General features: G+C 44.6%; 1 protein-coding gene across 1 annotated transcript in view; it reads right to left on the bottom strand.

The window, feature by feature from the left end:
• LOC131554897 (alpha-2-macroglobulin-like protein 1) overlaps positions 1-22,215 on the bottom strand; it is a 38,452-nt gene extending 16,237 nt beyond the window's left edge. The window contains exons 1-8 of the mRNA XM_058800491.1: positions 22,134-22,215; positions 4,703-4,886; positions 3,567-3,729; positions 3,159-3,211; positions 2,273-2,290; positions 1,626-1,785; positions 946-1,030; positions 54-168 (exon numbers count right to left, since the gene is read on the bottom strand). Of these exons, the coding sequence (XP_058656474.1) occupies positions 54-168; positions 946-1,030; positions 1,626-1,785; positions 2,273-2,290; positions 3,159-3,211; positions 3,567-3,729; positions 4,703-4,753 (645 nt within the window). The 5' untranslated portion in view covers positions 4,754-4,886; positions 22,134-22,215. The remainder of the gene's footprint in view (positions 1-53; positions 169-945; positions 1,031-1,625; positions 1,786-2,272; positions 2,291-3,158; positions 3,212-3,566; positions 3,730-4,702; positions 4,887-22,133) is intronic.
• Between the last annotated feature and the right edge of the window lie 281 nt (positions 22,216-22,496).

Genomic DNA, 22,496 nt, shown 5'->3' with positions numbered 1-22,496 from the left:
AGGCTGAGCACAAATGCCCCTGAACACAGCTCAGCCCTTCCTAAGCATCTCACCTGGCTGCTGAATTTGTAACAGAGATCGGGTTTGGAAGCACTGGGCAGGAACGGTGCTATCTTCTGACACAGGCTCACATGAACCATCCCCTGGATGCTTTTCCCACGTGTGTATCTGTTTGGGGGAGCAGGGAGAGGAAGAGACAGTCACACACAGTGGGAGAACATACAGCTTGCTTTGCACAGCCCCAGAGACCTCTCATTGCCAGATACTCACACTCTAGCACGAGTGGCAGCCACACAGCAGGCCCAGGACAGGTCTGTGCAGTGATGGGAGATCAAGGGCTTTATGATATAATTAGCACCAAGCTAAATTATTTTGGGTAACTAGAGTGTTGTAACTATATATCAGCATCACCTGCAATAACCCCAGGATGGGCTGAAGCCATTCATCATCTTATGGCCAGAAACATGGGCGATTAAGAAAGTGTCTTCTATTAAAAAATTACCTTTACATGGGGCTAACTGTAGCGTTGTCCTTGGATTATACCTGGGGTAATTTCTTTTTTCCTCCCTCTAGTTTCCACTTGAGCATAATCTGGAAAAGCTTCCCATCATTTCCCATGAGTTTATTCTTCAGGGAAATGAACCCCACATGTCTGTCATGTCCTGTCCCACAAACAGTTGCTTGTCAAAGGGCAGGCTGTTCCCCCAGGTTTTGTGTGAGGAGATTTGTGAAGTGTTTTTAGAAAAGAGGCATTAGAGTATCAGAATGATAGTTACAGGAATGTTTTGTGTTGCCTCAGGGTGCAAACAGCTGCGGTGGAAGGTTCTGGCTTCCTGTGACTGAAGTGTAGTAAACTTGCCCTTTAGCTCCTCATGGTTTCCCATCCAGCTTGTGCACATCAGGCCAGAAATGAGCACAGGGCCATCCCTCCAGTCAGATCCTCACCTGCCACATACCCGGAGCGGGAAGGTTGTCTCTAGTGCATAAATCTGGTTTGGGGCCTCAAAGATCACTTCAAATTTTGGCAGCGCTGGAAGGGAAAAACAGAGAACTGTAGGAAACACAGGCCAGGAACAGCCTTCACAAAGAATTAACATAAAGGCAGACAATGGTGGCATAAGGGACAGGAAATGGAGAAGGAAGGTGGTAAGAAGGGAAAGATTTTCCATGTATCTTTAACAGATTTGTGTGTAGGCCCTGAATGATTTGCTCCTTCCCAAACTAAAACCAAACACGCCCATGACCCTGGTATTTCTGACAGATATTTTCAATGAGAGAAGGCTAGCCTCCCAATGTAGCTGATTAGGGAATGAAAGTGAAGTGAAAGGCCACTGGACTTCATATTCTCTGGAAAAGTCCATCCTAAATTGCCTTGTTTTATCTGACTCCAAGATCCATAGGAATCAGCTGTGCCAAAGGTCTGGGGCCATGCACAACACTCCTCCCACACTCTAAGCCAAGGCCCCAAAGCGATCTCCTCCCCTGAGCCTCAGCTCAGACTCTTTTCTATGACAGATTCTACCACTTTTGCTCCTGGGATGGTTTGGCGGAATAAACACCCTGCTTCCTGGGCCAGGAGTGCAGGGTGCTGTCAGGAGCTCCGACGAAGCCCTGTGTGCTCGTACCGCGCTCCTTGACGGAGAAGCTGCCGTAGGCGCTGGCGCTGGTGATGTTGATGACGTACGTTCCCAGCTGGGGCTCCTCACTCAGCTGGAAAGACAGGTCTGCAATGCCATCCTGAGGGACCACCTTCTGCCACTGCTCTATCTGGTTGTTCTTAGGGTCCTGCACCCACAAGAAAGAGGAAACTGATCTTCAGGATTTCAGTGTTGTGGAATGCCAGGTTCTATAGCTAAAGAAAAGAGGTTTGGTATAGACTGATCAGGAAATTTGGAAGAGATGATGATGCTCAGATTCTGCTCCCAGCATCTGAGCCTCCTTCTGCACTTATTTAAACTCTGATTTTAAGCAAAGATTCTTAGCAGTTGTAGCTTTCTTTCATAAGAATCTAAGTTTTCTATTTATTCTCTTGCAAGTCTAGAATAACAGATTTCTACTGAAGTGCCTGGGAGCATAACCTAAAAGAGGTGCATAAAAAAGAAGGTAAAAGGAGTATGTTCATTTAAACATTTAACATCCAACAACAACAACAAAAAGAAGATCTACTATTCTACTCAGAGGTCTGTAAAATCTTCCAGAAGCTGAATATGTACAGCACAGTGAAACGACTGCCATCACCATTACTCTAACATGAGATTTCAGCATCACTTACCAGGAGAAACAGGGAAATCTGGGGAGGAAAAAATGCAAAAACATTAGAAGAGAGAAACATATGCCAGCACCACACACAAGGTACTTCAGACTCAGGACCCTCTCTGAAGGATGTGCAAAGTGATTTGGAAACGTAAGAGCATTGGCAACCATACAAAGTAAAACAAATGCCACAAAAAAAGGAGAAATACCAGGTCGGTTCATTACAGTAAGGTGTGAATAAAAGGAAAGGAAAAACTAATCTGGAGGTCACACAGTACTTACTAATGGCTTCCTGACAGAAAAACTCAGAAGTCACTACCCAAACAAACCTAGTTCTGGTTCAGGTGTGGTCTTAAGAGGGTTACAGATGTATAGGATCACATAATTTGGAATAACCCTTTGGAAGCCACCTAATCCAACATCCTGCTGAAACATGTCTTCTTGAGCAGATTGCTCAAAGCCTTCTCCAGCTGAGTTCTGAGCATCTCCAATGATGAAAATTCCTTTTCTGGACATATTTCCACATTGTTGCAATCAAAAAGTTTGTCCTAAAAATGTCTAAGCAGCACTTCCCACATTCCATCTTGTAGGGTGCAGGTTAAAAGCACCCTACCCCACAAGAAGGAAAACCTGATTTACAATCTGCTCACTCCCCCTGTGACACCATCACATCAGGAATCAATGTCCCATTCTTGCAGCTGCTTGACCATTCTACCAAGATGGGCAAGAGACATGCAGACCTCTGCCATCTCCCTGGCAGCTCCTATTGCCCTCTGCATACTCATAAAGCCTGCCGGGGTGAATGTGGAAAAGCTGGAGCTTTGGCAGCTGAGCAGGGTGGAAGGGAGGTAGGATCCATGCATGGTACAAGGCAGCCTCTCCCGCAGCCCCCAGGACGCGCTTACCGAATCGTTGAGTGCACGGAATTCCTCATCCAGAGTCACAATGCGAAATTTCACTGAAGAGGGAAATCAGGAAATATGTTATCAGATCTCAGTTTTTCCCTACAGACCCCTGTTCCATGTGCTTCCCCAGCTCCTGTCTCCATTCTAGACACACTTGTGGTAATGTCTGACACAAACATTCCCACATGGAAGGTACCATGGACATGGTTATCATTATCTACTGCCACCTGCAAATCCACAGCCATCACAAATCAAACATTACAAACACTGAAAACACCATTCAGCAAGAGATGTGGTCCCAAAGACTTCTGCTAGGGCAGTTCATGCATTGCACGGCATCACAGTCATTCCACGTGGTGCAACCAGCAAAGAGCCTGGGACCCTCAGCTGCTCCCATTTGCATCTCACCTATCTCCCCAGGTTCATAGATGGGCTTGTCTGTTTGGATGATGGTGCCATTCCTGGACTTGCAGATCAGGACCTTTTTCTGCTCCTCAACATTGACCCCATCTCCTGTGATGGTCAGTTTTACAGTGGCAACCTCCTCTGTGCCATCAGCTGGAGGGGCAACCTGCACAGCCAGAGAGAGGAGAGCACACAGGCCCCAGGTGATCTTCTGACAGTAAAGAGGAACAACTCACTGGTTCCCTCCCACTGTGCCAGGAGGGAGCAATCAGCAACAACCTCTGAAACCAGGTCACATCCAGATCTCACACAGTCCTGCATGAACAGCAGGAGGCCCTGCATGCCATGGAATCTCTCCTTTTTCCCACTGGTGACAAGCAAGCACCTGACAGTTTTCAGTCTTTTGACTTCCTCAGGAAGATGGGCAGATGACAGAAAGGTGAGAGATGCTAGCAGATATTCAAATGAGAGAGATCAAGCAGTTGCGCAGCCTCAAATGCTAGGCTTTCAGAGCTACCCAGCACTTACAAGCAAGAAATCCAAAGTAGAAAACACAACCAGAAAGACTCTGGATGCCAAAGACCCCAGCAGCCTCAGCAGAGAATATACAGTATAACAGAAGGGATATTGCTTAGACATGTCTGCTTTATCCCAGACCTTTGCTAAGTTCTCACCAACAGTAAATAACCTCTAAGATGCTGTTTAGAAAAACAAGCATATAAATTTCCATCCAACTAGTCTTCAGTAGCTCCCAAGAGCTGAGTTGCTGCCTGACTTCAGGTGCTACAGAAACTGCAGTATGTCCTGCAAGACACCATTTCCCCGAGCTTTAGCTGTGAACCTGCACAAGTCCTTCAGAAAGAGCTAAAGCTGCTTCATCTGGTCTGTAATGGAGGAGAGGGACACAGGTGGTATCCAGAACTCTGGCAGATTTTAACAAATGTAAACTTCATTTCAAAGTTCGATTCAGAAAGGAAATTCAGTGCTAACCAACAGGCTGTGTTGGGCTGTGCGTCCCTGGACACTACCCATTCCCTTCCTGAAAGGCTCACACCAGGACAAAGTAGACCCCAGTCATGTCACCCCTGGTTGGGAGTAACACAAGCAATTTCCTGAAAGGAAAATCAGTGATGGCTCACCCAGAACTTAGTGCACAGGAAAGTCTTCTTCTTCTGGATGGTTTCTTGCATTAAGAGCTCCCGTCCTGCAGAGCGCTCCAAGGCCAGATTCACTTGAATTTTTGCCTCATGGCAGGTGATGTGGAGGCAGGCAACCTGGGTGGATGGGTACCGGAGAGCTGCAGGGATCACCACCAGGTAATGTCTGTGGTGGGGGAGACAGCAGAGGTGGTATCAGTCTGAGCTCTCAAGAGGTGTAAAAAAGCTGCTCTGCTGTGGCCCACTACTGCAGAATCCTGCAGCAATGTGCCATGGCTTCCCTCGACATTCAAAAGCAACAGTGAGCCCAGCAAAGCAGTTGCTTCACTGAAACTTGAGAAATAGTTTCTGCTTGATTAGCTTAAGTATAGCCCTTTAATCTTTTTCAAACCCCTCATTCCAGTAATCTCCTGAACTCTCCAAAAACATCCCATGCTGTCTTCAGAAGAGGTGGGTTCGTAACCTTGCAGTCTAGACACCAATTATTTGATCTGCATTGCAACTGCAGAGCAAACATCTCTGGGCCTAAGGACTGACCTGAAAGACCCCCAAAAAGCTTGTATTGACCTGCAGGAGTCAAACTAAGGCATGGGAGGCAAGGTGTATGCCTCAGCTACTCCTTGGGGTGACTGACAGAGCAGGAAGCATGAGAGCTGGTGGCATGGGATGTGGTCCATCCAGCTAGACTGATGAAAGAGACTGAAACAGGAGTTCAGCATCACTCACAGTTGGTGAGAAGCAGCTGCAGCATGGAGCAGAAGGCTCAGGAGGATGGCTATCCTCATCCTGGGGGCTCTTGCTGCCCCGTCTCAAATGGCTCTCTTCCTCTGAAATCTCTGAGGCTGTTTATAGGGGGGCAATTTTTTTCTAGCACAGCCTAAATGAAGAGGTGGGATGTGGGGAGGAGCCAGCCTGTCCCCACCTCTCCCCGTCTCCTGAGATTCCACACAGCAGCTGCAAGGATGAGTGCTCTGTGCCAAGTGTCCCTTAGCCAATAGCAGCCACCCTGGCTGCCAGCCACCAGTTCAGAACATGCCCTCCTGCAAGGCTGCCGTGGAGACACCTGACCAAATGGACTTCTCATGGCAAAAAAACAGCGAGAACTTTGCTGACCAGTGACCCAGGCCAGGTCCTGATCACTTGTCACTTGCATCCCTTTGTTTCAGCTGGAGATGGATTGCTGCTGTGCAGCCTGCAGCAAGAGCTGCCCCCTGCACATGCAGTGTCCTCACTGGGGACAGAGCTCAGGAGCCCTGGACCAGATTAGGGGTGTGGATCTCCTCAGCCTTTCGGCTTGAGAATGGATCAAATCCTTCCATGTGCATAAGGAAGCAGCACTGCCACCAGCCAGCAACCACTAATGAGCTAATGACCTAATGACTTTTCCTTCCCTGCACACCACGAGGAAAATGGAAACAAATCCTGGCCCACAGAGGTCTCCACCAGTGCCCTGCAACACCCATTAGTCATGGCATCATCTGCAAGGGGGGTGGCTTAGGAACAGCTTCCAGTTCTTCATTATCCTGGGTCTGAATCCAGGGATACAGCCTTTTGGTTCTGATTTTGAACCTGAGGGTCAGGTTAAAACTCACAAATTAAATTTGTGGGACATCTTGTAAGCACTGATGGCAGCCTGTACAGTGGGTAGTCATTTGTCCTGGTTAACCAGTTTTGCTCCAGAAAAGCACAGTCACCACATTAAGTGCCTGCTGTGAGCAGTCCACAAACTACATCAGAGTCTTATGTGAGACAGCCTGAGCTGAGATGTACAAGGGACTGTCCTAATAATACAGGCAGCTACAGTACTGTGCCTGGAAATATTTCCCAGTGCTGTTTAACAGTGCCAATGCAGCCTAAGCTTTCCATACCTGCATCCCAACATGATGTTATTCAAGCAATCAGTTGGGATCTCTTCACCTGGCAAAACCAGCAGGATGCACAGAAGTGTTCAGCTAACTCGGGAGCCCTGCTCCCAAGGCTCTCCATAGTCTCTTCCCAGATGGAGCTGGGAAGAGTGGCATGCATCATGAGGGCTGCACATTATGTACAGGGTGTTAGTGCTAGCTAATATTGCCTTTGTCTCAAGTGAACATCTCACTGTTCACTTGATTGAGATAACTGGCCAGAGGCTGATAGAAGTCAACTCTGAGTTGGTCTAAATCACTGTTAGGCTCCTTGGCAAGGGAGACTAGACACTTTTTATTTTGAAGAACACATTCTCCCCATTCTTGTCTCTTTGTGTCCTTCTCAAAGAAAGAGGTCACATTACTGAGGGTGTCAGTAACAGAATGGGTCAGGTTGGAAGGCACCACAGTGGGTCACCCGGTCCAACCTCCCTGCTGAAGCTGATTCCTCCCAGAGCACACTGCACAAGATGTCATCTAGTCAGTTTTCAAATATCTCTTGTGAAGGAGACTCCACAATCTCTCTGGGCAATCTGTTCCAGTGCTCAGTCACCTGCACAGTAAGAAGTTCTTCCTCATATTTGTGTGGAATTCCCCATGCATCAGTTTCTGCCCGTTGCCTCTTTTTCTATTGCTTAGCACTTCTGAAAACAGTCTGCCAGGCAAACTTACAAATTTTTTGTCTAGAACCAGATTTTCCCACAAAAAGCATGAGCCAGATCGATCACAAATCACAGCCAGAGAGGTCCAGATGCTGTCAGATTTCTGGCAGGAGCTGCACCCACTGGGGCCAGCACTGAGGAGATCTCTCTGACCCTGTCCCACCATGCCCTCCTACCATGTTTGCCCAGGTGTGCTCTCTATTCCTTGTTTAGCTTTGGCAAACCTGGCTTTTGGTCACATGAACATATATTTGAAGGATCTGCCCCAAAGGCAGTGATTGACAGCTGCACAGGTGTCACAAACTCAAAGTCTCTGCAGCAGAGAAAGCAAAGCAAGGTTGTGCAGCCTTTCTAGGTCTTCATTTTCTTTCTCTAAATGGGCTCCAAGAAGGCCTTTGTGACAGAAGTGTTGAGCCAAGATTCCCGTGGGGAGTAAGGGATCTATTCCTCCTGAAAATACACTTCAGCTGGAGCAAAGGACATAGTCCATTCTGGCAATGCAAAACCACATAGAAACCTCTTCTCCACAGTTAAAACCTGAATCAAAAACTGAAAAGGAAGGGAAGTCTCAGCAAAGGTCATACATATAATAAATTGATAACATTGTCCATGGTTCAGAATGAGGAAAAGGACCTTGGAAATCACTACTGTGTTCTAATATCTTTGAAGAAAATAAAAAGGCAGTGGTCTCAATGAACTACATGAGGAGAGTACTGGAGAAGTACCCATATCTGCAGAGCACTTTGATAGGAGACTGTGCAGAGGGGAGGAAGTCCTCACTTTCTTTGAAGAAGCACATGTGTTGGAGAGCCTGTAGAGCAGAGTAATTCATCAAAGCAACTGAATCACTCTTCATCCTCCTCTAGACACTTATCACTGATGTCATACAGGCCTTGGGCCTCCTCTGCTGTTGCCTTCTTTCCAATCACAAATTTCATGCTCCTCATCACTGACATTTCCAACTTGCCTCTTACACACACACATGCTCACTCCATCAGTGCTGTGTAGCAAAGACAATGAGATTTGTTATCTCTGTGTTCTGATAGTGAAGTAAACTTTTGCTTTAAGGATATTTCATAGTTCATGTAAGGCTCATAAAAATCTGCCAGGCCTTAGTGCTACTGCAACCTGACTAGCATCCATGACATACTGGAATCGCTTTGAAGATTCTCTCCACAATGGCAAAGTAGACTGCTGCACCCTCTTTCTGCTGCCTTGGCAGCAGATTTGTCCATTGCACCAAAACCAAGCAAGGAGCTGAGAACACACCTGGACAAACACAGCAGAAGGAGCAGGAGCTGACTGGGTCAGAAAGCTTGAAGGCAACACAGTGTAAACTGTTCTATGCCTTTCTCAATGCTTGGCCCCTATACTAAGATCATTCAAAGTGCTGCAAATATTTTTTTTTCTTTTTATTTTTTTTTTCCCCAGCTTTTAGACTGTAGGCTTTAATTTCTTTAGTTGGAATTCAATTTGGGCAATTTCAAATGATGCCCAAGGGATTTTGGAAACTGTCATAAGATGTGCTCAAACCACAGGCAAGGCATGGATCTCTCTCCAAAGAGCACATGTGAACCCTGGGACCTGCAACTTTGCATACTTCTCACAAAAGGTAGCAGTAACTAAATCACAAGCTAACACTCAGAAAATCCACACATGCCACTGAAAGAGTCTAATCCCTTCTGAACCTCCTTGGCCCAACACCAAACCCCTGGCTCTTGCTTCACCTCTCTCACTCACCCCACCAAAGGGAGGAAATCTCAGCAGCACTCTGGGCATGGTGACTTCTCTTAACCACAACATCCTGACTTGTTAATTCAAATCTGGCCATCAAGTAGATATGCACTTATAGAAATTGAAAATTGTTTACAAATTGATAAGTTGGCTCAGCCAAGCCCACAACAATTTCCAGATCTTAACACAGTGGCTTAGGAATCATCTCTAGTCTCAACAAAGAATCAAAACCCAAAATGGACCCTTGTGGTAAAGTTTGGGGTCCTACATAAAGCAAGTTCCACCCTGAAAAACTGTGGTGAGGATTTAACTACTTGTAATGTATTTGTGGGAAGATTTTTCAGGTCTTAGGCTAGATTCTTGATTTTGATCAGGCCACTTACTTTCTCAGTTAACTGGCAGCTTTGATTACATCCAATGAACTCCTCAGTGGAAAAACCTAACAAAACTCATCTTCTATGGGGATAGTTCTAGCAAACTGACCTGAGACATTGCAGAGAAGAAACCAGACCCCAGGATAAAGGCCTGCAGGACTAAAAGAACAAAAAATCATGCAATTTTACAGGCTCAGGTTCAGACCTTAGAACCAGTTTTCCATGTTCACCTGCATTATTCGCTACCCTGCTGTAGTGACGCCCCACCTGGAGTGCTCCATCTAGTCCTGGGGACACTGGTACAAGAATGACATTCACCTCCTGGTGCAGGTCCAGAGGAGTCCACCAAGCTGATCAGAGGGCTGGAGCTCCTCTCCTGTGGAGACAGGCTGAGAGAGCTGGGGTTATTCAGCCTGGAGAAGGGAAGGCTCCAGAGAGACCTTAGAGCAGCCTCCCAGTACCTAACTGGAGCTTCTAAGAAAGGTGGAGAGTGACTTTTTAGCAGGGCCTGGAGTGACAGCACAGGGGGCAAAATTTTAAACTGAAAGAAGGCAGATTTAGTTTGGACATAAGGAATAAATTATTTGCCATGAGGGTGTTGAGACACTGTTTTGTTTTAGAATAGAATCAAGTAATTACAGTAAAAAATTTGATAAAGCTCTACACATTTCCTACAATGTCTTAAAGGCAGACTATTGAGTAAGCAAAAGTCAGTGGTGAATGCCCAGAAAACACTTTACAGAAGTGTTCAGCCAGTTTTTAACAAGAGAGGTCTGTTCATGCCTCCACAGAATATTTCCTTTTTTTTTCCTGTTTATTCACCTGGTTCAAAGTACTGACTAGCTTATTCAAACTGAAAAAGCCTTTGGGGACTGCAAAAGCATGGAAATTTCTTTTGCCCTCCATATCTGCAAATAGGAACTAGTTGTGAGGAGCTCAGCTCTATGATTTCTGAAACACTGAGGAACACATTGACCAGAAAAAGAGAGAGGAAAAAAATCAATCAGTTAATTATTTTTTGAGAGATAAATCTTGCCTTGTTTAAATTGAATCCATGTAAATGTCAAATATGTTTAGACAAGCTTACTTTCAGTGAATCCAAAACATCTAAGGCAGCTTTATTTAATGACGAATTTTAGGTGCTGAGGGATTTGTGCAGTAATTGAAGTCTAGATTCCATTAAGCTGTACAGGAATGAATTGTGGAATGAAAAAAAAATTATATTTATCTCATTATATTCTTGCCATGAAAAACTACAAAAGTGAATGCTCTAAAACATTAACTTAGCAGGGTTGATCAAACATGCACAGCCACAGTACACTCTTTTGGATAGCAAAAATAGGTTTAAAAGGCAACGTTGACAATATTTGTTCTGTGTGTACTGGTTACCAGCTCAAAGGAGGATGAAATTAATTAAATAAAGGCTTATTTGCTCATTGAAATCTATTTAATCAAATAATTTATAGCATTTCAATTGGCATCAGTTGACCTCAGAAACATTGCAGTTGTGACTCCAGCTCTTTTCCCAGCACTGAAATCTGCTGTCTATTGGTGAGGGGCTGGGAACAGAATCAGAGGAGGAAAGAGGGATGGAGAGAGAGAACTTCAGAGCTTGGACAAAGACAGGAGGAAGTCAGAGCCTAATCAGCCAGATCTAACACTATTTCCCCCTCCTAGAGTCCTTCCCCAGTCCACCAAGACGCGCCTTCCTCAGTTATGCCATCTAATTCAGAGGTGTTCCTGCATTCAAAAGGATGCAATGCCCTTCACTTCAGAAGCAACTTTCCATACTTCCAACATCCTTGTCAAGGTCAAGGAGTCTCTGAAGATCCACAACAAGCCTGTCATTCCCACTACCTGGAAAAGAAGTGCAGTGCATGTCCAGTTGAAAACTCCCCTCTCTGAAAATCTTTCCCATTCCTTCCTCCTCGATTCATGCCATGAAAAATACAATGAGATCAGACAACAAGAAGTGCAGCTGCAAAGAAATGCACCTGGGGATATTTAAACTATCAACCTTAGCACAAGGAGTGAAAAGGTCACAGCTAGTTACTGTGCCTGGAAGAAGAAGAGAACCAACAGCGCGAAGGGGTGGAGAGATGCTGTGGTTGCAGAACCCAGGAAATTGCTCTGGCTGCCCTGGGGGGCTCGAGCCCCTGCCCAGGGAGCTCAGATACCTTGGCACAGAGGCCAAGACCCCTGTGCCTTTGATTTAGCCCTTGGAAAAAACAATTACCAACCTTATATAGAGGATTACAAGCCACAAAAGTTTAAGTAGAATGATACTGAATTTTTCATGGGGTGAAAAATAGATTTTTGAGGTTTTAAGAATGGGGGCTCGGGGTCCCAAGATGGAGTGATTTGGACCTGCCTTATCCTTTTTCCTTCTTCTTAGCCTCCATCTTCTGCTGTGATGTTGGCACTGGGGGATAGGACAGCTGACTGTTTCCAACAACCACCTCCAGGGCTGTCTGAGCTAAGCACAGAGCAAAAAGCTGCAGCCAGGACCACTTTTGCCATTGCATCTTGGCTTTGGCCACCAGTGCCTCATGCACAAGTCCCTGTCTCACCTCTCCCAGAGAAGAAGTGATCCACAGGGTCAGGATCACAATCATGCAGAGCCCCTGCTCCAGCACAGGCCAGCACCCAGAGCACGCCCTGGCTTTGAGGAGTCTCCTGGGGTGCTGCACTGTGGCTGCAGGGGTAAACAGCCCCTCTCACAGTATGTGCCCAGCTCATTCACATGATTCCTATGTGTGTTGGGAGAGTACCTAGGAACTGGAAAAGAACAAGGCCATAGCTAATTCCAAGTCCTGCACCTGCAAGATAGCGTGTCCTTGGGCCTGGCTGTAGTATGATAACAAATAGTGAAAGAGACATGAGAAAAGAGAAATGTAACCCCTAAGGAATGGAGAAGAGCTGATGCTGTGGTGTGGCCAATGGACGGTGTAAATTACAGAATATTCATGAACTTATTACTTGCTGTATAAGTGTCTAATACTCTCTTCAATAAACGAGCTTGCTGATCTCATATTGGGCGTCCCAAGTTTTCCCTGCACCCGACAAATGGCTCATCCCTGACAAATGGCTCATTCTGCAACAAACGTGCAAACTCCTCTTGAAAAGAAAATGGAGGAAAAGAAATAATGACAGACAGCAGCTATGAAGAGAGAGCATGACTTGCTGAGCGTGAGATTCATCCTGGCCATCTTTAAGCAGCTACATCTGAACTAATTCTTTAGGCCTTCTGTGACACCATGGCAGTGACTGCCTATTCCTTGTAGGGAAAATCCCGTGGCAAGTGGAATGAGAGAAGGAAGCTTTCGCTATCCCTCTCTTCTGTTTCTACCTTACAAAGAAGAGGAAAGAGAGGGTGAAACTGGAGAGGGAAAATTGTATCTACTCAAATAGCTCTATGAAAAATTTCTCAGCACAAGACTGCTAGTCGCTTTTCAAAACCCTGCTACAATCCCCCAAAAAAAGTTATGCTAAATCACAAAAATGTCCAGCTTCTCCCTCCTTTAGGCCTTTGGCTGCATTACCTGTGGGGGAAAAAATCCCATAACTGCTCTTTGTGGTTCCCATATCGCATTATATCCAACTATCTACACCCACTGGGCACCTACCATTATCCTCAGCCCCCTAAGTGAAGAATAATACATGAACACTCAAACCAAGCTGCCAGTCTCCTTCCCTTCCTCTTCCCATGGTATTCCCTGTGCCTTTACTATGTTTCTGCTATCAGACCCTTCATCCAACATTTATCCAAAGCTGTAAAGCACTTGAGGTGGGAAAAATTCCTGGATATTACTGGCTAGGCGCTCTCAGCAGACCAAGCTCTGTCTAAAACTCACCAGCACAGCAGAACAACTTCTGTACTGTGGCTGCTATTCCCAGTGAGCATGAAGTGGCAGAAGATCACAGGTATGGGGTTTGATGGCTCATTTCAGTGAGATTTAGCAGACAGCTCAGAGGTACAGATTGCCTCACTAGGAAACATGATTCCAAGACACACAGAGCACAATTTCCTGGGATCTCTCACAGATACCTTGACTTGAGGGAAATCAGAGTGTCACCAGGAATCAATTCCATCTGGCCTCACAGCTCTGACTTTTCAAGTGTGCCAGTGTGATGCTGGAGATGCCAGGGCACAGTTTGAGGTTTTGTCGCTGTTAGGCCCTGCACGGGGCAGGTGGGACAGACTGAAACCTTTTCAGATGCTAATAACTTCCAAAGAGACAGCAAAATAACTGGGAAAGAAATGAGTAAACAGTTAAGCAACTGGATGAACAGCTCATTTAGCCAGAGGAAAGCAGTTGCTGGAATGAGACTGTTTAAAGGGGAGGCTGCAACAAGTTGAGAGAGAACAATGGAAACAATTATCCACTGCTCAGAATGAGCCTTTTCTGAATATTATCTACAGATGTAAATTTTGGAGGGTATACTGCTTGCTAAGATTCACATAGTAAAAGTAAAATTCTGTTTTATTGATGTATGCAGGTTATTTTCTATTCATCTGCCCTCTAGTAGGTGTTACGGTAGTCTGGAAGCTCCAGGATTCCAACAGAAGTTGCTTATATCCCTCTTTTTGCATGCTGAATGTACACATATGCCTAGACCTATGATTTCCTTTGTGGCTTTTTTAAAGTGTTCTTGCATATTTGCACAGCACTGTAACTTGAACAACCACTGCTGCAATTTTCCAGTCACAAATATTTGGAAATCAAGATGTTGTTGGAGTTTATAGCAGGGAAGCTCCTCTTTCAACACACTTCAGCCACAGCTAATGAATCAAGGAACACAAGTTTCAGAAATAAGTTCTGTTTCTGGGTATTGACAAGTCCGTACCAGCATATTCTGATTTTTCCTGTCCTTGCATATCGGTAGAGTGATTTCTTGGAAGTATCTCAAGAACTATGGGAAGAGTTCAAGAAAGTTTTAAACCCCATTGCAAGGCTGACAGACACAGTTACCACCAGCTGTTGGATGCTGTTTGGGTTTTTTGGTTTTGGGTTTCTTTAAAAAAAGCTTGCAAATAGATATATGAGTCTTTCTCTTAACTTTTTAACTACCTCTGCCTGATTCTCTCAGCTAAACAAAACTGGAGGCTCTGAAAATGGTTCTATTCTTCTCACTGGCACCCTAATTCCATACTGTGTTCCCAGTGTGTCTCCAGGCATGTTGTAAAATACCAAGAATGTCTGTCCAGCCTAAATAATCTCTTTTGTTTCAACTTGTGTACAGGGACTTGGCATCCAGGCCTTAGGACATTAGAGTTTCCATGAAGCCACATTTCACTATTTAATTTATTTTAACACTCAAGCAGCTCTGGCAGAACTCCCTGAGGATTTCCAGTTTAAAGTGAGGCAGGACAGTGAGAAACACAGATAAAAGTCAGAAAGGCCAGAGAGGGGCAGATAAAGATTATACCTTTTTACAATGCTTTTTTTTTGCCTTGGTTTTACCTTCATAAAAAGAGCATGAATCTCAAGACAGGGAAGCAGAATCACAACCTAGAAACTATGTTAAAGTTGTTAAGATCAAGGCAGCAGAAAAATATTTAGAGTAAAGCTGAACAGGCAGAGTAGGTAAAGCTGAAGGGTGATGGCAAATTCAGGCTGAATGTCAAGAAATCCTATTTAGCAATAGGATTTCCCAGCAATACTGGTAAGAGCAATAAAAGCCATTAAGAAAACTGCCCCTTCATTATTTGAGAAGGAGACCCTATCCTGAAGTTTTTTTAAAAACATTTGAGTCAAAGTGTGATCCACTCAAAGACCCTCGTGTGTTTTATGGCAGGTCCCCATGACCACATGCCAGGAGCAATAGATGGGATGTTTTGCTCACAGAGTCTCTTTGCACATCGTTTTCCCTGAGCTGCCTTTCCTCATTCTCTAATGTTTTGTCCTTTGCCTTCTCTGCCTCCACTTCAGATCTCCTTAGGAGACAAACCTAGCAGGCAGCAGGTGGAATAAAGTTTCTGACAAACTGGGATTCCAAGTAACCTCCACTGAGCACTTACCCTCATAGTTTAAGGCAAGAGTCCCACAATGACTGCAAATAAGCTCTGGGAACTTTATATCAATTTCCCAGGGCTGTTCCAGCACATGTAGGGAACTGTGGCCATCTTGTCTTACATGTCCTGTCCCCAGCATCTCCAGGTGCTCTGTGCTGTGAAACTGTTCACAGCCACTGTAATGGCCATAGGGGAGAGTGGAAAGTGCTTAAACTATTGGCTGTTTGCACTGAACAACTTGTCTCCACAAAGTAAGGCACCCAGAAAGGGGAGGAAAAAAGGACCCACAGGCCCTTCTAAGAGAGCATTCATATACACTTTGCTGCCATCAGTCATGGGTACAAGACATAGAGTTTCATTGCTGACATGGTACTTGTAGCTGGCATCACTGTCTTCCCTTGTGATGTCTAAAAGCTGCATGTTCCTAAGGACAGGTAATTTCTTGAGTAGTTTTCCTAAATTTAGAGAACCTAAGTCCATTGCTTTTCATTCAAGACTTTGCCTGGAACAAACTATTGATAATTTTACAGTTTCATTTCAGTTGGGACTTAGAAACTACAAAGGCACGCTCAGAAATTGCAGACAACAGACTTGGAAGACAGACAGCTCTGAAGGCAAAGCACTTCTCTGCCTCAAAGCAAAATGAGATCAGCTGCAGACAAATAATGAGATGTTGAATCAATTAACAAGAACAAAAGATGTTTTTGAAGTCGGACAACAACATCAGATAATAAAAACCAAGCTAACATTTTACTACAGAAATCTTTACTGGGCTTTTAGAATCCTCTTTCTCCTCATCTATGGCATAAGCAAAATACCTGGCACTTGGGATTTCTGCCCAGAGGTGGCTCCACTCAAATACTGAAATGTGGATAATCAGGAACTGTTGGGCAGCTTGCTCCCCAGGAAACATCTGCTTTCCAGAGTAAAGGAATGTCACTAATATAGCTGTGCCTTGCAGGCAGACATGCCCTCTTTACACAAGTGCTGAGCAGTTGCTGCTCCAGAAGGGATTACCTGAGGAGATTCCATGATTGTGGCTGCAACTTTTACTTCTGGGCAAATTTGGGGTTCATTCCATGGGTGCAATAACCACATACACCATGCAAAACCTGTTTCTTACACAGGCCAGAAATTACTTGAGAGTCCAGGTTAATCTAAGCAAAAGTGTAGCACCTCATTAAGGTTCCTTCTCCTCACTGTAACCAGCTGGTTTCAGCTGCAGTTACTGGCTCTGGGTCACATTCTCCAGGGCTGCATTTTCCTTGCACCAAACACTTTGAAAGCTTCTGCCACAAAGTGCAGGCTTTCCCAAGTATGAAAGTAGGGAGCTCTAACACTGAATTTCAACATCAAAATTTCCCAGAGATCCTTCCTTATACCTGGCTCTCATCGGAACTGCAGCTTGGAAACAAGCACAGGCTCTCTCAGAATGTGCTGGAGTTTAAGAGGTTGATGAAGCCTCCCTGCAGTTCTGACTAGCCCACCACATGTACGATCCCCACACAGCAACTTGGCTAATCCCTTTTTAGCACTCCAAAAGTGAAGAGAGGTTTTTGCTTCAACAGCAAGAAGCAAATGCTTGTGTTGAGACAGGTATTGACTTTGTCTGCTCAAAACCTTCACTTCCTTCTCTGCATCACCACTCAGTAAGTGAAAAGCAGATGATGCTCAGCTGCACAAGTGCCAAAAGCAGCACCCAGAGGCACACACAAGGGGTGGATGGCTGCAGGACAGCCTGCAAGCAGCGACTGTGAATTGCCAGACTTGGCCACAGAACTCTCCAAGAACCAGAACCAGCAGGACTGAGGCTACAGGGAAAGCAGGGAAATATATTATTGAGAAGTTTATGTATACAACGAGAAGCCAAGAAAGAGAAAACCATTCAAAGGTGGGGGACAAGGAGCTCTCAGCCTAGAAACCAGTGGGAACAGGGAAACAATTGTGTGAACCACCTCTATGTTCAGCTACAACTTCTCAAGCACCTGCTGACACGCAGGAGCTGCACACACAGCAGCTTAGAAATACTTCTGCATCAAAGATAATGCGTACCCAACATACTTCTGTGTCCCACTCCCAAGCAACAAGGAGTAGAATAACCCTTTCTGTCTTCACTTAATTTCTTATTTTTCTAGAATGTTGAAGTCACAGGCCAAGTACAAGAAGATGTGTCATGGGATTTTCACTTGCTGAAAACCAGGAATAGATCAGTAAGCCTTGGAATTCAAAAACAAACCATTTTTTTGGTGGATCCCACTTATGGTAATGAACTACAGCCTGGTCTTGGCAGTGCACTGAGCTGGGAGTTCACCTGAACACTTCCCTCCCTACAGCTGGCAGGTAACACTTGCAGCAGCTCTGAAAACTGTTTAGGAGACCATGAAGCAGAAGATTCCACTTGTTCATGGAACAAGCTGTTCCAACTGGATGTGTCTGCTGGCCTTTGATCCAAATGTTCTGTGCTGTCAAAAGAAGGTACAATCAAAGAAACTGCTAAGGGGTCTCACTTTGTTTGAGTCTTAGGGCTTAGAATGTCAATCCATAATGGTGTGACAGTTTTGCTTAATTTCAGAATGATTAGGCTCACTGGGAAAAAACTCAACTATACAAAACAAACTTAAAAGCAAAGGCATTCCTGATCATTACAAAAGTCTGACACCCTTTTTTTAGATAAATATGGGATTATGTTTCATGGTTCTGAATAGAATACTTTGGAAACTTTGATTTTGACAAACAGTTTGTCTTTGCAAGCTGAAATAATAACCACTAAAAAGTCATCTCTGTTAATAAATAATAAACTGAAGAAGAAAATAGTGGTTCAAACAATGTTTTTGTGAAGGGTTGAAAGACCTGAAGTGCTACAGGGATGAAATCTTCCTGGCTTGGTCTGAGACACTGGATTTTTATTGCACTGGTAAGTAGCAGGCAGATATTGCTATTGAATGTAACTCTGTCCTACAGCAAAATAAGTTCTAACAATGACAAACACTCTGAAGCAACTGAATGTGAAGATTGTATAAAGCATTTTCATTTTCAGCTTTGAAAAATATTTCCACTAGTCTGGCACAAAAGAGCTTTGCTGTAGCATTGTCTAGGTATCTGTAAAACAATTTTGTTTTCATAGATGTCCCTCAGAAATACTCCATGCTATAAGCTCAGGAATTCCAGTCTTTATGGAACAGTAATTCTGAATTCTGCACCACACTATGATTTTGAGTAGCAGTAATGACTTCTGCTGATTGTGTCAGAGAATATAAACCCCAGAGCTCTCAGGCTTTAACTGACATTGATACCACTGAGCACTGTCCTCTCTACACCTTCCCTGAACCCACTTACACTGAGAGGTGCTGTGTACCAGCTAAGGAATCTCTGAATTACCTGCTATTGATATTGAGCTGTTCTGTTAAGAACAAAAGGAAGAGAATCTGCATTATCTTAGGTCAGAAGAAGGCCCACCTTGGAGGAGGTAGGTATCTATGGAATACCCAGGGTACTCTAGGTGCTTCAGGATCAAAAGACACCTGCAGAGATCATTCCTGTGTGGAACACAGAGGTTGCCTTGCTTAGATGGTCTCTGCCAACAGCTTGTTCTCCCTGCAGAGATGCATAGCCAGCAAATTTACTGGATCTATGATATTCAGATCTCAAAACACATTAGCTCTCTAACTTAAATAGTTTCATTCCCTGTGCTTGCTTAATGCTGCCAGATAGTCCAGGCTCTTACACACAGTGTTTTTTCTTTTTTTTTCAGAGAGACAGCTGTATTCTGGGCTGCACCAAAAGCAGTGTGGGCAGCAGGTCAAGGGAGGAGATTCTCCCCCTCTACTCCACTCTCATGAAACCCTGCCTGGAGTGCTGCATCCATCTCTGGTACCCCCAGCATAAGATGGATGTGGACCTGTTGTTCAGAGTCCAGAGAATGCCACAAAGCTGATCAGGAGGCTTGAGAGCCACTGCTGTGAAGACAGGCCAAGAGGGTTTGGATTGTTCAGCCTAAAGAGGAGAAAGCTCCAGTGAGGCCTTAGAGTCCCTTCCAGTGATGCTACAAGAGATCTGGAGAGGAACTTTTCACAAGTGATAGCATGCAGTGATAGCATGAGAGGAAATGGCTTTAAACTGAAAGAGATCCAGTTTAGATCAGATATTAGGAAGAAATTATTTACTGTGAGGGTAATGAGACACTGGAACAGGACAAGGATCAAAGTATTAAACTGAAAGAGGGTAGATTTAAATTGCACATAAATTGCACATAAGGAATAAAATCTTTATGATGAGGGACAAATTTAAATGCTTCTTGGGAGGATGAGAAAGAAGTAGCTTCAGAAGCTTGATTTTGAGGAAAAAAAAAACATCAGCAGTATTAACTCCACACCAGCAGAGGGAAACACAGCCTCAAGAAAACTAACTTGCCCTCTTGGGAGATGTTTTTCACCCATCACATCCACTGAAATGGACTGATTAAGCAGGGATAAATTAAACCTGTTGTGATGCAGTAGGATATGCTGTCTTGTTTCCTGTATTTACTAAGGACACTAACAGAAATAAGTAAAAGAGATCTTTGCTTCAAGATGTATCTGTTAATATGTGATTCAGACATCTTGGGCTTGATTTTTTTTCCATGTTTGTGTTTCCTACTCTCCATTAAGTTAATGGGTCCAATGTGCACTTGGCAAAACAAGATCCAAGTCCAGCACAGTTAGAAGTGACTTAGGGATGCTGGAATTCACCTCTTTCACCGCAGAAGATGCCATTTAAACACCAGTCCTTGGTAGGTGCCTGTGACAAAACCACAGCTGGAAACAGACACGATTGGCAGCTCTTCTGACATGCCAGTGAGAAAAACAAACCCTGCTGGCCCACACCCTCTTCATGCAAAAGGCAAGTGCAGGGTTAGGATAGGTTTTATCAGAAGTTCAGTGATAGGGGAGCACTGCTGCCTGAGGAGGTGTATTCAAAACTCTGGGAGGGTTTCCAGAACCAATGGGGAAGACAGGAATTGTAGAAAAAGCTTCCAAGAGTAGCATTGCATATGAGCATGAATTTCACCTCTCTGAAAGCACTTCACCATTCTGGGCTCACAACAGCTGCTTCCAAATCCCTCCAAACCAGCTTGCTTCTCATCCTCACTGTTCCAGCTCCTAAGGGTCACATCTGTTAAAGGACACTTCCAAAACCACATAATTAAAAGATGCTGAACTCCTTCAGGCAACCAAAGCAACACATTATGACCTGCTTTCCAGCTCTACACAAACAAAACAATGCACCACAGTGTGTTCTGCTCCAAGGGATACTGAATGCAGCAACATTAAACACTAATCATGTGGGCTAGAGGAAAGAGATGGAAATTTAATCAAAAGTTGGTGGCTGTGACTAGTAATTTTGCAAGATTTGGATGCCTTAAAAACATGTTCAAAAATGGGTCTGCAGTGTCCTCAGTGCTAAATTTCTGGGGCTGCATCCTTGCTTTTGTTGCTGGCATCTTCAGCTGCATGTAGCTCACTGGGGGCTCCCCTCATGACAGAAAATTGCACCTAAGCCCGGGCAGGTGGGTCCCTGCTGCCCTTCCTGTCGCTGCACAGTTGCTCAAGAACAAACATTTCTACCTGCAAGCGTGGTGTGACTCTGGCAGTAATTCCCTATAGGAAGGTGAAAAACAGGATGAATGCAAAGAATAGTGGCCAGCCAAGAGACACAATCTTGGTTGGTTTTCATCTCTTTCCAGCCAATGGACTCTACAGCATAATGGATATCTGTCACTGCACCACAGATGAGTTACAGCTCATAGCTCCCGACATGCTCTCTTCCTGTGTCCTGTCACATTTGTCATCTGCTTTGGCAATTTGCCTTCCAGAGTGGGCTCATCTTTGGTACGGTCTATAGTAACACATGCTGAATGCCAGCTTCACCTCAATGAGTAACTAAACTTCCAAGGAAACACAGCTAACTCAGATGGTGTAAAAGCCAGAAGGGGCTCCACACCAGTGATGCAAAACTGCCTCGCACAAAGGGACATTAACCACAGCCCACAAAACTGAGCAGAAATATGTAATTCTGTGCCCCAACCCCATCCTTTCAGGTGAGGTAACAGATACATAAATATCTTTAAAACACTGGCCAGTCTCAAGAACTTAATTTGGTTGCAGGAGAGAAATCTGCAACTGTTAAAAACTGTCGACCTTGGAAATTAAAGCAAAAAAGCCTCCTACCAAATCACAATGCAAAAAAGATATCTTAGTAGAGCAATGGGAGGAACAGGAATAGAGTTTAGACAGGAAAGCATCAGTAGGAACCCATCTTATCCTTTTGCTCCTACACCAAACAGTCACCTGCATCTAACCAAGCTGGACTCCTTTAACATCTCCCACCTGAAGTGACTCCACGTGAAAATTGATGGTATCAGAACCAGCACTGTTATAACAGAAAGTTGCACACATACCCCTAACTAAATCTGGAAATTTAGATACTGAAAATACTTTCTTTCCTTCCCTCTACTGGGCCTCCTCTCCTATTTCAAGGGTTGCTTGTTCCAGAGTGAAGTCTCATAACTGGGCTGCAATTCTTCATTTCCATTCACTGCTCACAAATTCAGCTGTTTTCAAAATACATGAGCTGTTACTAAGACTGGGCTAAGACCAGAGATCCCCAATCCAAGACACAAAAGTATTCAGGCTGCAGAGAGCACTTTGAATGATTCTGAGTGCACTTCTTCCCTCAGAGTCTTACCTTGCACACAGGACCACAGAACGCCGTGCAGAGGGATGCTATAGGGAAGATTAGGCAGATATTCTTCCCTGTAACACAGCACTGTCCACAAGTCTGGAAAGAAGGCACTAGAAAACCGTGGAGATTGGTTTTGTGTTTTTCCAAAAGCCCGAGTTCTCCACCCTCCCTCATCCCCACAGGAATGTGACTTCTGGTGCATTAGTGACATCACAGCTGTAAGGGATACTGTCCCTTCCTTCCCTGCTTCCTATATGAGACTGTTAGGGACAACTGTTGTTACTGCTAAGCTGCTGAACATGGATGGTTACCAGGAATGCTAGAGAGCAGCCTCCCAGTCTTTTCCCTTGGAAGGACATCACTGTA

Source organism: Ammospiza caudacuta, chromosome 2 (assembly GCF_027887145.1).
Source record: "Ammospiza caudacuta isolate bAmmCau1 chromosome 2, bAmmCau1.pri, whole genome shotgun sequence".
NCBI lineage: Eukaryota > Metazoa > Chordata > Aves > Passeriformes > Passerellidae > Ammospiza > Ammospiza caudacuta.
Note: the sequence above shows the minus strand (reverse complement) of the source record. Positions and strands in the feature narration are given on the sequence as shown.